General features: G+C 42.6%; 1 protein-coding gene across 1 annotated transcript in view; it reads left to right on the top strand.

Moving 5' to 3' along the window:
* MYO1D (myosin ID) overlaps window positions 1-13,395 on the top strand; it is a 265,335-nt gene that overhangs the window by 46,258 nt on the left and 205,682 nt on the right. The window contains exon 14 of the mRNA XM_053892918.1: window positions 4,709-4,875. Within this exon, the coding sequence (XP_053748893.1) occupies window positions 4,709-4,875 (167 nt within the window). The remainder of the gene's footprint in view (window positions 1-4,708; window positions 4,876-13,395) is intronic.

Here is a 13,395-nt window from a genome sequence, read left to right as displayed (position 1 = left end):
GATGCATTTATTTAAATTTTAGCTAATATACAGTGTGATATTGGTTTCAAGAGTAGAATTCAGTGATTCATCACTTACATACAACACTCAGTGTTTATCATAACAAGTTCCCTCCTTAATACCCATCACCCATCTAGCCCCTCCCTCGCTCACCTCCCTCCATCAACCCTCAGTTTGTTCTTTATTGTTAAGAGTCTCTTGTGGTTTGTTTCTCTCTCTTTTCTTCCCCACCTCTTCCCATATGTTCATCTGTTTTGTTTCTTAAATTCCACATATGAGTGAAATCATATAGGATTTGTCTTTCTCTGGCTGACTTATTTCAGCTAGCATAATGCTATTCTAGTTCCACCCACGTCATTGCAAATGGTAAGATTTCGTTCTTTTTGATGTCTGAGTAATATTCCATTGTGTATATATACCACATCTTCTTTATCCATTCATCAGTTGATGGCCATTTGGGCTCTCTCCATACTTTGGCTATCGTTGATAATGCTGCTATAAACATTAGGGTGCATGTGCCCCTTTGAATCTGTATTTTTGTATCCTTTGGGTAAGTACCTAATAGTGTAATTGCTGGATCATAGGATAGTTCCATTTTTAGTTTACTGAGGAGCCTCCATACTGTTTTCCAGAGTGGCTGCACCAGTCTGCATTCCCACCAGCAGTGCAAGAGGGTTCCCCTTTCTCCATATGTGATGCTTATCCTGTTACACCACTGCCAAAGTGTACAGATAGATTTAGTAGCATTTTGATATTTGCTGTGCTAGTGACACTCTCTTAGTTTATTCATCAAGCAGTAAAAGCCCTGTAGCCCTCACATAAATAGGACCCCCACCCTCCCTTCCCCATCCCATTAAGGTTGTTTTAAATTTACTTAAACTTTTAAAAAGTGAGCCACACTGGGGCAGCTGGATGGCTCAGTCGGTTAAGCGTCCGACTTTGGCTCAGGTCATGATCCCACGGTTCATGAGTTCCAAGCCCCATGTCAGGCTCTGTGCTGACAGCTCAGAGCCTGGAGCCGGCTTAAGATTCTTAAGATTCTGTGTCTCCCTCTCTCTGCCCCAAACCCCAATCATGCTCTGTCTCTCCTACCCTTTCGCTCTCAAAAATAAATAAGCGTTAAAAAAAAAAAAAAAAAAGATTTTAAAAGGGAGCTGCAGTCTTTCTCTATAAATCTTCCATTACAGATTCAGTGAACGTTTTGGTCACTCATCACTATTTGTAAGATTCTGCTTGTACTTTATAACAATATCGATCCTTTGCTTAATACCTAAGCCAAGGATTGGTGTTCCAGAATAGGGAAGAAGTATCAGTTGTCTGTTAATTCATAACAAACCGCCCTCAAATCTAGTGCCCCGAACAACAGTTTATTGTGTCTCATGATCTGGGGGCTCACTAGCCAGTCCTGCTGGGCTCACCAGGTGGCTGTGGTCAGCTGAGGTTACATGGTCTAAAGTGGCTCACTCACATGCTGGGTGACTGGGATACCTTGGCCTCTTTCTTCATCTAGTTTTTAGTCCTGGATTTCTTCACATGATGGAAGAAGTGTTCCAAAAGTTCAAAGCCTCTCAAGGATGAGTCTCCACAAATAACCCAGTATCACTTCTGCCATATTCTGTTGGGTAAGACACATCACAAGGGCAGCCCAGATCCCAGGAGTGGGGTGGAAAATTCACTTCTCATTGGGAGGTACAGCAAAAAGCTATTTGTTTTTTAAATCTGCCACAGATGTGATGAAAAGAGGCAGGTATGCTAGGCAGAATAATGGGCTCTGCCTTTCAGCTCCAGGTCTCTGTGACCCCAACAGAGTGTCCTACAATTCAGTTCAATCCTGACACTAACTACCCAGAACAGCCAGATGAAGAGATACACAGAGCAACAAGGTCTGGAGGGTCTGGGCATCCGGAGAGCAAGAGCCTCTGCCCCTGTGGAGATAGGGTCCATCACCCTCCCCATGGGATGATATGTTCGCCAACCAGAAAGCTCCTTGGAGCCTCGGTGTCTGAGTTTTTTTTAAATCGGGGTTTTATGACCTAAGCATGACTGGTGAAATCTTGAGTCTGTGATTGGACTCAACCTGCAGCCTTCCTCCCCTCCCTGGAGGTCAGGCTGCTGAAAGTCCCATCCCTCTAATCCTGTGGAGGGTTTTTGTGATGACTACGCTCCACCCCCACCCCCACCCCCCCCACCCCCGCCCTTGTCCTGGAGCTGTCTGGGAACTGGGTCTGAGTTGTTTCATTAGCATAACAAAGATACTCCTACCACTGAGGAAATTCCAAGGGTTTTAGAAGTTCTGTGGTAGAAACCTGGGACAAAGTCCAGAGAGGCGGGGGTGGGGGGTTGAGATTTTATTAGAGCCCCCCAAGGTTGTCCATGCCTGACTCCCCAGAACATGTAAGTATGTTATGTTGCATGACAAGGTGGAATGAAGGTTGCAGATGGAGTAAAGACTGCTGATTTTCGACCTCAAAATAAAGACATTCTCCTGCATTATCCAAGTAGGCGCTATGTAAATTTAAGAGTCCTTCAAAGGAAAAGAAGGATGCAGAAGAGTCAGAACCAGGGAGATGGTATATCATTCAAAAGACTCAACAGGCTGTTCATTACTGGCTTTCAAGATGGAAGGAAGCCATAAGCCAAGAAATGTGGGCAGCCTCTAGAAGCTGGAAAAGATAAGAAAGTGGGTTCTCTCTAAGAGTCTCTAGAAAATAAGAGCCCTGCTGACACCAGGATTTTTAGCCCAGCGAGAACCATCTTAGACTGCTGACCTCCAGAACTGTATGAGAATAAATTTGTGTTGTTTTAAGCCACTAAATTTGTGGTGCTGTCGAAAAGCGACCTCCGTGTTTCGGAGCCGAAGTATAACTCGAAGACAGAGTTTGGGATAAAGGGGAATGACAGCTTTATTGCGCAGCGGGCCAGGGCCTTCAAAAACTGCAAGCCTGTTATGCCCAGAATTCGTGATCCCCAAAGACCACTAGGGAGCCGAGTCCGATGCAAAAGCAAAAGAACCTTTATTCGAGCTAGCTCGAGCTCAATCCCCTACCTGCACCGACGCAGCGGTGAGATACCAGGGAGAGAGAGCGAGTTTCAAAAGCACAAAGGTTTTATAGGGGTCTAGGGGCAGTTGGTGAGGTAATGGCTGTGGCCTCAGCCGATTGGCTGGGGAAGGGTCGTGGCCTCAGCCGATTGGTTGGGGAAGGGTCGGAGTCCTGTTACGCAGGTCGCTGGGCGTGTTCTGATCAGAAAGTTTGAACGGGTGAGCGGGAGGTTACTCAAGGGGAGGAGGCGCAGTCTGAGGTTTCTGTGAATTTCCCGGAAAAGGGGTCATGTCGGGGACATAGTCACTCAAGGTGGAGAACACAGAACAAGATGGAGTCGGCCGGCGTAGGCCCGCCCTTTCAAGCCCTCCCGGAGGAAGGGGCTGGGGCATTTTATAGGGACACACAGGATCTAGCCTGTTCTGACAGCAGTTGTGTAGGTGATACCAGCCCCCTTCCTCGTGTCTTTAGGCTGGTACCAGGTTCCTGGAGCAAAAGGCTTAAGAAGGGAGGAGGGAGGTTTGTGGAAGAGACGAAGAAGGTTCCTTTAAGATCCAACCTCACTGGAGCGTTAGTGCAGCCGTTTTGATTTTTGTTCAACTTTGTGCTTTTAAGCAGTCTCCGTGGTAATCTGCAGCAGCAGCAATAGAAAACCAATACAGTAGGGCCTAGAAGAAGGAAGAAAGTGGCATTCTTTTTTCATCATGGAAAGTAGCATGATAAGTCTATACTTGGAGCTTCCTGTGTAGATGTTGAAAACTCACTCCGTTCAGAATGCAAGTAACTTCACATTCTTCAAATCTCTCCTACTTCTTAAATTATTTACTACTACTTTTTACCTCCAGCCCACAGTGGAGCTCAAAATTGCCTAATTATCTACAGAAGACTCTATCTCTTAATTAAAGTGCATCTGTGTGTCTGCTAGGTAATAGATCAGAGAAGGGAACGTAACTCTTTACTCTGCAAGTAGGATACATTTGACCTCCTTGATTCATCCAGTGATAATTTGTTACCTTCAGCAGACCAGGATCTATGCCAGCACAGTTTTATACTTAAAAGGAGTTATGATCTGATGCGTGGTACAAAACTTAATTGGCCCAAAGGGAGGGATTTCTTGCTAGGCTCTTTCTTAGAGTCCCTGACACCTACAGGAGGTTTTGCAACTTCTCTCCTTATAAATTTTAATCTCGTTTTCAAAAGCACAAACTACTGTGATGATGTCAGTGGTGGTGATGATGGTGGCTGACACTATGGAGCACTTGCCATGTGCCAGGGCTGTGCTTACGTTGCACATTCTTCATGGCAGTTCATCTTTAGCACGGCTCCTGCCTCTTTCTATTAAATTACTCTTTCTGGTACTTTTTAACCTTCTTTCTGTCAAGACACATAAACTCAATGTTTACATGTCTCAACTGTTTACCCCTTAGTTTTATCCCCTTTCTACAATTCCTGATGATTCCTAGAATATAATAAAGCAAAATTTTAGCTAAATACACAAGAACTTCCAGTCTTGAAGGAGAAGGAAGAATAACTGTTCCCAAGTTTATGTCTGAGAAATTGGAGGCACTGAGCTTAATTTGACACAATTAACACTAATTACACATTAGCATCCTTCGTTTGGGATTTTTCTCCAGTGAAACTTACCATTTGCTGATTTATTTCTTTAGGAGCCCTATTATGTACGTTGCATCAAACCCAATGACAAGAAATCCCCACAGATATTTGACGATGAGCGCTGTCGCCACCAAGTAGAGTATCTTGGACTACTGGAAAATGTGAGGGTGCGGCGGGCGGGGTTTGCCTTCCGCCAGACCTACGAGAAGTTTCTTCACAGGTGAGAATGGACTAAACAAAGAACCTGGCAGACCCTGAGAACTCCGGAGTGCTCCCCGTGTGTGACGCTTCGTCAGCACGTGTCAGATAGTCTAAATATCTGTTGAAAGAGGAAGAGTTGAGGGAAGCGCAAATATGAAAGACTTTCTCAGAGTCAGCAGGAGACTCTCCCTGAGTCTGCGGTTTATGGGCCGTGAGAAAAGATTCATTCTTTGGGGAGAAGATGTGGGCCGTATAGCATGGGAGGAAGATCATGGACTCGGAGGCACATCTGGGTTGGAATCCGGGGTATGCCACTCATTTGCTGTGTGATCTTAGGCCAGAAATTTAATGTCCGACTCTGTTTCTGCATCTATAAAATGAGTATAATAATACTACCTCGTTAAATTAGCCTAAGTAAAAAAGCTAGGTGCCTGGCACATAATGGATGCTCCATTAATGCTGCTTTGTCATTACCAGTATTGGTAATTATCATAACAACAAAATATTAAGCAGTTAATTACGAAGACCTTGAAATTAGTCTACCTGGTTTGAATCCTGGCCTTGCTATTTCTTAGCTTTTTGACCTTGGGCAAATCACCTAATCTTTTCAATGCCTCTGTTTCCTCATATATAAAATGGGGGTAATAATAGTAACTACTTTTTAGGGTTTCTGGAGCGTTAAATAAGATTATATCTATACCCATATCCATATCTATATATCTATATCTATAAAGCACTTAGAATAGAACCTGGCATGGGCGCCTGGGTGGCTCAGTCGGTTGAGCATCCGACTTCAGCTAAGGTCATGATCTCACGGCTTGTGAGTTCGAGCCCCGTGTCAGGCTCTGTACTGACAGCCCAGAGCCTGGAGCCTGCTTCGGATTCTGTGTCTCCCTCTCTCTCTCTGCTCCTAACCCACTCGCATTCTTTCTCTGTCTCTCTCAAAAATAAATAAATGTTAAAAAAAAAAATTTAAAATAGAACCTGACATATAGCAGTCATTCACTATATGTAAGATATCATCACTGCTGTTATTTATTGTTAGTCATGATGATGATAGTGGACAACTGGGACTCATAAAGTCCCTTTAAATTCCATCTGTTTATTTATCTAAAAACATTCATTGAACATTTCCTACAGACTACAGATTCCACAAAATGTGAATAAATAGATAAAATATTGGTTGGTCAGAAGAGTCTCTAAGGAGATGATGCTGATAGGAACCAGCCATACAAAGGTCAGAGAGAGGAGCAGGTAGGGCAGAGGGAACAGTGAGAGAAAGGCTCTACTGTAGTGGTAACTGTGGTATGTCACATAGCAAATGTAGCCGTGTGGTTGGAGGCTGCTCACTGACAGGGCAGTGGTGTAAGATGAAATCAGAGAGGTGGACAGGGGCCAGATCATGTCAAATTCTGTAATCCAGACTAAACAGTTGCGATTTTGGCTAAATGTGGTGGGAACCCGTTGGTGGATTTGAAGCCAGGAGCAACACAATCTTACGGTTATCTGAGGAGATACTGTGGCTGCTGTGTGGATAGGAAGCGAGGTGACATTTAGGGATGTCACCGTAGGAGCCCAGGAAAGGGGGCTTGATAGCACCTTGAGCAAGAGATTCTTACAGATCCAAGGGTATGGACAGATTTGAGGTATGTCTTAGGGGAAAGTTGGCAAGGCTTGCTCACGGATTGGCTGGATAAGAGAGGAATAGAGAGGAACAGAGGGTGACAATTAGGTTTTGGCATGAGCATCTGGGTAAGCATAGTGCCATATGCCGACAAAAGACAGGGTAAGAGAGAAGCTTGAGGAGGTCGTGGAACAGGGGCAAAGACAGAATTGAGATCTGTCTGTTGACCATTAGGTTTGAAATGGCTACTAAAAATCTAGGTAGAAACATTAAGTAAGTTACTAAACACACATATCTGGAGCTCCGGGAGGAAGCGCAGGCTGGAGATGAGATGCTGGAGTAGTTAATGTAGACGTCCTATATAAAGTCTTAGAGCTGGATACATGAGAAGGAGCCCATTCAGCCCATTCAGATCCTGTGCGATCTGACAGGAAGGAACCACCGAAGAGAAGAGAAGGAGCACCCAGTGAGATAGATGAGATGCCAGGGGAGGGTTATGTCACAGAAGCCGAAAGAAGATGGTATTTCAAAAAGAAAAAGCAGAGTCGCCAGATCAAATGTTGCTGTGCAATCAAGTACGATAAAGGCAGAAGCTTAAGCATTAGATTTAGCAACATAGGGGTCAAGGGAGAATAGGTTGTGCAGAACCCGATTTAACAGGTTGGGAAGGCGAAGTGAGAGGCCAGGTGCCCGTAGACAACTCAAGTATCCATGCCGTGAATGAGGGCAGGAAGAATGGAAGGAAGCAGGAGCAGGAGTGGGATGTGAGGTCAGGAGACACTAGGAAATGTATGCAGGTGGGGCTGATGCGGAACAGAGGGAGAACCTGGTGGTGCAGGAGAAAGGGAGGTCATTGTCATCACCATGATATCCCTGAGAAGGCAAGGCTCAGAATCCCAAGCACAGGTGGAAGGTTTGTCAGCTCTAGGTCAGAGCGGGGACACTTCCCCCATAGCAACAGGACAAAAGACAGAGAATACGAATACGGATGCAGAAAGGCCCAAAAGCTGGCTGATGAACATGTTCCTATCTGACTGCTTCTGTGTCCTTAATCAAGTATGAGGCGAGACCAGGAGTGGAGAGTGAGGACAAGGAGGGGTGGTGTAGGAGGTTTGAGGGGAAGTAGGAAATCTCATTTTGGAGAGTGGGAAAGCACAGGTTCATACGGAAGGATTGCCACCAGGAAGATCTGAGCGTCCGTGTGAGATATGAGGTTATAAATGGACAGTGAGGCGACCAGCGTTACTGTTTTTCTCCACCAGTGTTCAGCTGCTTTTGCACAGAAGTGAAAGAGATTGCGCTAAATGGAGACCCCCTAGAATGAGTAAAGCACAGTAGCCTGGAAAATTCGAATTTGGTTTGACATCGATCAAAAGGTCATGCTCAAAACTGACCATCTTCCTTATTAAAATCATACTGTTCTTTAGACTTGGTGTTTCATTTGCTTATTGAGGCTGTAAAGTTGGAATGTTTTCATGAATAGAGATGTGTTCATTCTGAGTCTTGATTTCAAACAGTGTAGAATTATGTTAGAGAGATTGCTTGTCTGCTGTTATTATTCTTAGAATTCTAGCAACTGCTCAGTCAGAATTTGTTATTTTGTTACCACCCATAAAAAAATCAGAAATTAAAACAAGCAGGGTGGGGGCTGGGTAACTATAGGATGGGGCTGAACCGAAAATGTGTGATCATGAGACACATGATCTGACTCCATGAGCCATGGAGAGTAGCTGAGGTAAGAGAACAGTAAGCAAGCAAGCTTGACTTGGAGGAGACAAGGAATTTTGTAAGTGCATACATATGTTCTACATTCAACTCAGGAGGGTTTGGTGTGTTTGTTTCTTGGCATGAGACACATGCCATAAGGATGGGAATATGTTTTCTAAAACATACGTAAAAATACAATAGGAAAGATCAGAAAGAACCTGTGAATTTCAAATAATGGCGGTCTTAGCAGTGTAAGCTTAAATCCACTTCTACCCCAAGAACATCTGATGTTCCCAAAAGATGTAAATTGTGTGTCTTTAAAACCAAGAAAATGCACAACCACGCTATGGAATCAAGAAGGCGGGGGGGGGGGGGGGGGGGGGGGGGGAGGGGCGGTCTCAGTGAACTTGGAAATAGGACTCCCTCCTAAATCTGATGTGAAACAGATGTGAAGACCCAGATATAACCAAGGTTGCAGTTTTAAGCAAAGACTGCCTTTGCCATTCAGGAAGCCATCCCGTCTGCTGTGCTGGAGTTTGCCACAGTGGCCAGGACAAGGGAGACATCATAGGCACAATGGCCAACACCCAGGAAGCAACAGTAGCCACTTGACTAGAGGCCAACCAAGGCCAAGATGTACACAGAAGGACTCTATGGAAGTAGACGAGATCACAGCCAAATGTCTGAGAGAGACCAGACAATGAAAAAGAGACAGTAATCTCAATAGATGCAGAACCTCACCCCTGAGGAATCAGACCAAGGAGTAAATGGCATTGGAATAAGCCTGTTTAATATTTTCAGAGAGATGAAGGAGAGAAATTATGGTCCTATAATAGGAATATGAAGTTAGAAACAAGAACAGATAAATATTGAAAAGAATCATTAGAGGGGCACCTGGGTGGCTCAGTTGGTTAAGCGTCTGACTCTTGGTTTCAGCTCAGGTCATGATCTTGCGGTTTGTGAGTTCGAGCCCCACATCGGGCTCTGAGCTGATAGTGTGGAGTCTGCTTGGGATTCTCTCTCTCCCTCTCTCTCTCTGCCCCTCCCCTGCTTGCTCTCTCTGTCTCTCTCAAAATAAATAATTTTTTTTAAAAAGAATCATTAGAGATTAAACACATTCAGAATAAACACAACTGAAGAGAGAATTACCCATCAGTAGGAGAATGAGTCAGCAACTTGTCGGATAATTGTACAGTGGCTACTAACCAGCGTTAGAGGGAATGAATAACACATTATGTTGAGAAAAAAGGTAAGTCACAAAAGAATACATACTTTATGCTGCCACTTATATGAAGTTCAAGAACAGATAGAAACCAGGACAGGAGTGAGTTCTGGAGTGGGGAAATTGATGGAGAAGGAGAGCCAGGAGCTCTCTGAGATTGTGGAGATATTCTGCATCTTAACGGATGTCAGTTTTAAGGGTGTATACATTGTTCAAAACTTGATGAGTTGTATACCTAAATGTGTGCATTTTACTGCATGTAAATTTTACCACAATTAAAAAAAATTAAACTTCTTTTAAAAAGCAAATTAGTGAGCTGGAGGATCAAGTTTGAAGACTTCTTCCAGATCTCACGACAGAGAAAACGAGATGGGAGATGCTAAAGAAAGCTCAGACAGTACATAAGCTTCATCCAGGAGTGCCAACACCTGTTCAGCAGGAGCGAGAGGAGCGGAGAGAAGAGGGGGGACGCACTGTATGAACAAACGGTGGCCAGGAATTTTCCTGACCCAAAAAAAAGACAGAAATCTTCAGACTGAAAGAATACCTTCAGTGTAAAGCATGTGAATTTAAAAAAAAAATGAAACCTAAGTACATTATGTTCACTTTTAGAATGTTAAGAGATAAAGAGAGATACTTAGAGCTCCTAAAAAAAAAAAAAAAGAGAGAGACAAAAAATACTACCAGAGAATGAGAATCATATGGATATCAGACTTCTCATTAGCAACATTTGATGCAAATAGACAAAGCAGCAATATCTTGACAGTGAGGGGAAGTGAACTTTATACTTAGAATTTTATTCCGTGCCAAATTATCATTTAAGAGTCTGAGTACAATAAAAATATTTTCTGACATATATAGGTTCAAAGAGTTTAGTATTCATAGATCCTCTCTAAAAAGTCTTCTAGAGCAAAAGGAAAAATAAATGCAGAAGAGAAAAATGGAATGCAAAAAGTAATATTGAACAAATCAGTAAAACTTTTGTTGCATCTAAACACATATCAACTGTAAGCGCGGTGGGGGGGGGGAGTCTTTGGTAATAATCTGGAACAAAAATTAAAATTGGGATGAGAAATATAAAGAAGTAAAGACTTTTGTGCTGTTTATGGGAAGGATATAGATGATAATTAACTAGACAGGAAAAAATAAGCATATATTTTCATATAAATATATAACTTTTAGATCTTAAAAATATTAAGATAATGATAATAGTGGCTAACATTGTGAAGTGCTCACTGTATATACTAGGCACTGTTTTTCTTTTTTTTTTTTTTCAAAAGTTTATTTATTTTGAGAGAGAGTGCAGGAGTACCTACATGCATGTGAGTGGGGGAGGGGCAGAGAGAGAACTAGGCACTGTTTTGAGAGCTCTGCATGTAGTTAAGTCACTGGAGGTGACAACCAGATAAGGAGAAGATGGTACCCCCCATTTTATGCAGATGAGGAAACTGAGGCACAGGAAGGTTAAGAAATTGCCCCAGGTCACAGAGCCAGGCCGTGGTGGAGCCATATTTGAACTTGAGCAGTTGACTTCTGAGCCCACCATCTTTAACAGTGCATTGCCTCACAGTTGAATGGATGGCTCTCAAATCAAAGGAGAAAATAAAATGAAATGAGGAAAACTCAAGTCTATCCAAGAGAAAATGGTAAAAAGCAAACAGAAAGCACAACTAATAGAAAATATGAAAGAAGTTGGGAAACCTGAAACATACTAATAATCATAATAAATATATTAAACTTAACGTTTAAAAGACAGAATTGTGGAAAGACAAGTCTACGTAATTGATGATTATGTGAGTTGAGACTAGGTCCTCTCTAGAATCATCTAGAAAGGGTGTTGTATGAGACGGTGGGGTATGCATCTGGGAAAAATAGTCCCTTTCTACTCTGCAGACTGTGTTTATCATCCACTTTACATAAAATGAATTTGTTCAAGTTGAGAAATTGCCATTTTATTTTATTGTCATACTGACTGAACGAATTAACAGTATGACATGGGGTGGGATAGATGGTGTGTAGGAAGGACACTGGACTAATGTTTCCAATGATGTAAGGAGAAAAAAATAATATTTCCACTCTGAATTTTTACAGATTTTTTGAAGCTGGAATTGAACCTAAATTTTTACTTGTCACTTTTCCTTGTTTCTATTTCTTTCATTGAAAAAAGAGAAGGAGTTTAAATGTTCTGATAACCTGCTAAAGTCTTTCAGGGAGATAATACTAGTTGTCAGGAAGCACAGGAGTTCAGCTTTTTAATCCACAAGTTCAGGATGCTGGTTTCCTGGAGAACTGGGGTCCATGCCATTTTATCAACTGGGAAGAAAGGAAGAACACCTTAGCTGAGTGCTATGGCAGAGAAGTTGCTTCCAGTTTCTACAGTGTGCCTAAAACTTCAAACACACCATCACTACCTGTATTGTAGCCCAGATGTTGACTCTTATTCCAGTTTTATAATGAATTTGGGATGCTTCTGATTTTGTTTCCTTTCTTCATATGGTGTATTACCTCTGTCTTCATAGTTGAATGCTTGTATTTGGTTTCTGTTTCTCTCCCTATGGGGCAGGTGAATAGGCTTTTAAGTGTATAGAGAGGAATAATGGGGATTGATGGTCGATGAAAGATCAAGAAAAGACTCAAGGATTAGAAGGAGCCAGCCTTTCAAGGAGTGGATTAACAAGCATTGGAGGCAATGGGAACAGCATATGCAAAGGCTTTGAAACCAGAAAGAGGCAACCACATTATAGGTCCCTAAAGAAGTCCAGGGTGATCGGAGTATTGTGCTGAAAGAGGAGAGCAATAAAAGATAAAAATGATGTACGGCTTTTTAGAAAACCACTGAGGCAGCTGAGCATACAGAATGGATTGGGGAAGAAATGGAAAACAATTCAGGAGTCTATAGTAGTAAATTTGATGGTGGCTTGAATTAGGATTGTGGCCGTAAAGATGAGAATAATTGAATTTTAAATATATTTTGGAGGTAGACCCAAAAGAATTTGATGATGAATTAGAAGGACGGATAGAGAAGAGAAGGGATCAAATTACAATTCACAGGATTTTGGCTTTAGTAACTGAGGGCATTGAGGTGGGAAAGAGTGAAAGAGAAATATAAAATGCCCTCAAGATTTATGTAGGCGTTGGATGTATGCATCTGAAGCTCAGAATTGAGAGCTTGGCATGGATAATAAATTCATGAATTGAAAACTAAAGTGGGTAGAGGGGCATCTGGGTGGCTCAGTCAGTTAAGCATCTGACTCGTGATTTCAGCTCAGGTCATAATTTAATGGTTTGTGAGTTTGAGCCCTGAGTAGAGCCCTGTGCTGGCAGTGCGGGGCCTGCTTGGGATTCTCTCTCACTTTGCCCTTCTCCTGCGCGCGCGCTCTCTCTCTCTCTCTCTCTCTCTCTCTCTCACACACACACACACACACACAATAAATAAACAAAGTGGATGGAATAGATGAGGTCATGTGGGGAGGTTTATGTAGAACAGGACCTATTACGAGCCCTGGGCTGCACCAACATTTTGGGGTCCAGTAATGGAGGAGAAGTAGCCAGAAAATGAGACTGAGAAGAAATATCCAGAGAGACAGAAGGAAACCAGGAAGAGCATGGTGTCATGGAATCTAAGAAAAGAGAGATAAATCAAGAAGAAGGGATTAGAAGCCACTTAGATGTCTGTGTTATCTCAACAAGAAATGTGTAAAACCTGGGAAGGCCATTTAAAGACTCCCAAGAAGCACAAGAGTAGACTTGCACAAATGGAAAGATATCCCTTGTTCTTAGATGAGACAGTTCCACATCATAGATAAATTTAATGAATTTAATGTGGGAACCCAGTAAAAATACCAGCAAGGATTTCTTTGTTTGTTTGTGATTATTTTCCTCTGGAAACTATGCAAATTGATTCTAAAGGTCATATCAAAAAATAAACATGCAGGAGTAGCTAGAAAGACCCTTTAAAAAGAAAAGGATGAGGAGAGACCATCAGA

Source organism: Panthera pardus, unplaced genomic scaffold (genome assembly GCF_024362965.1).
Source record: "Panthera pardus isolate Hobbes unplaced genomic scaffold, ASM2436296v1 HiC_scaffold_3, whole genome shotgun sequence".
Taxonomy (NCBI): domain Eukaryota; kingdom Metazoa; phylum Chordata; class Mammalia; order Carnivora; family Felidae; genus Panthera; species Panthera pardus.
This window is presented reverse-complemented; position numbering and strand designations above follow the sequence as displayed.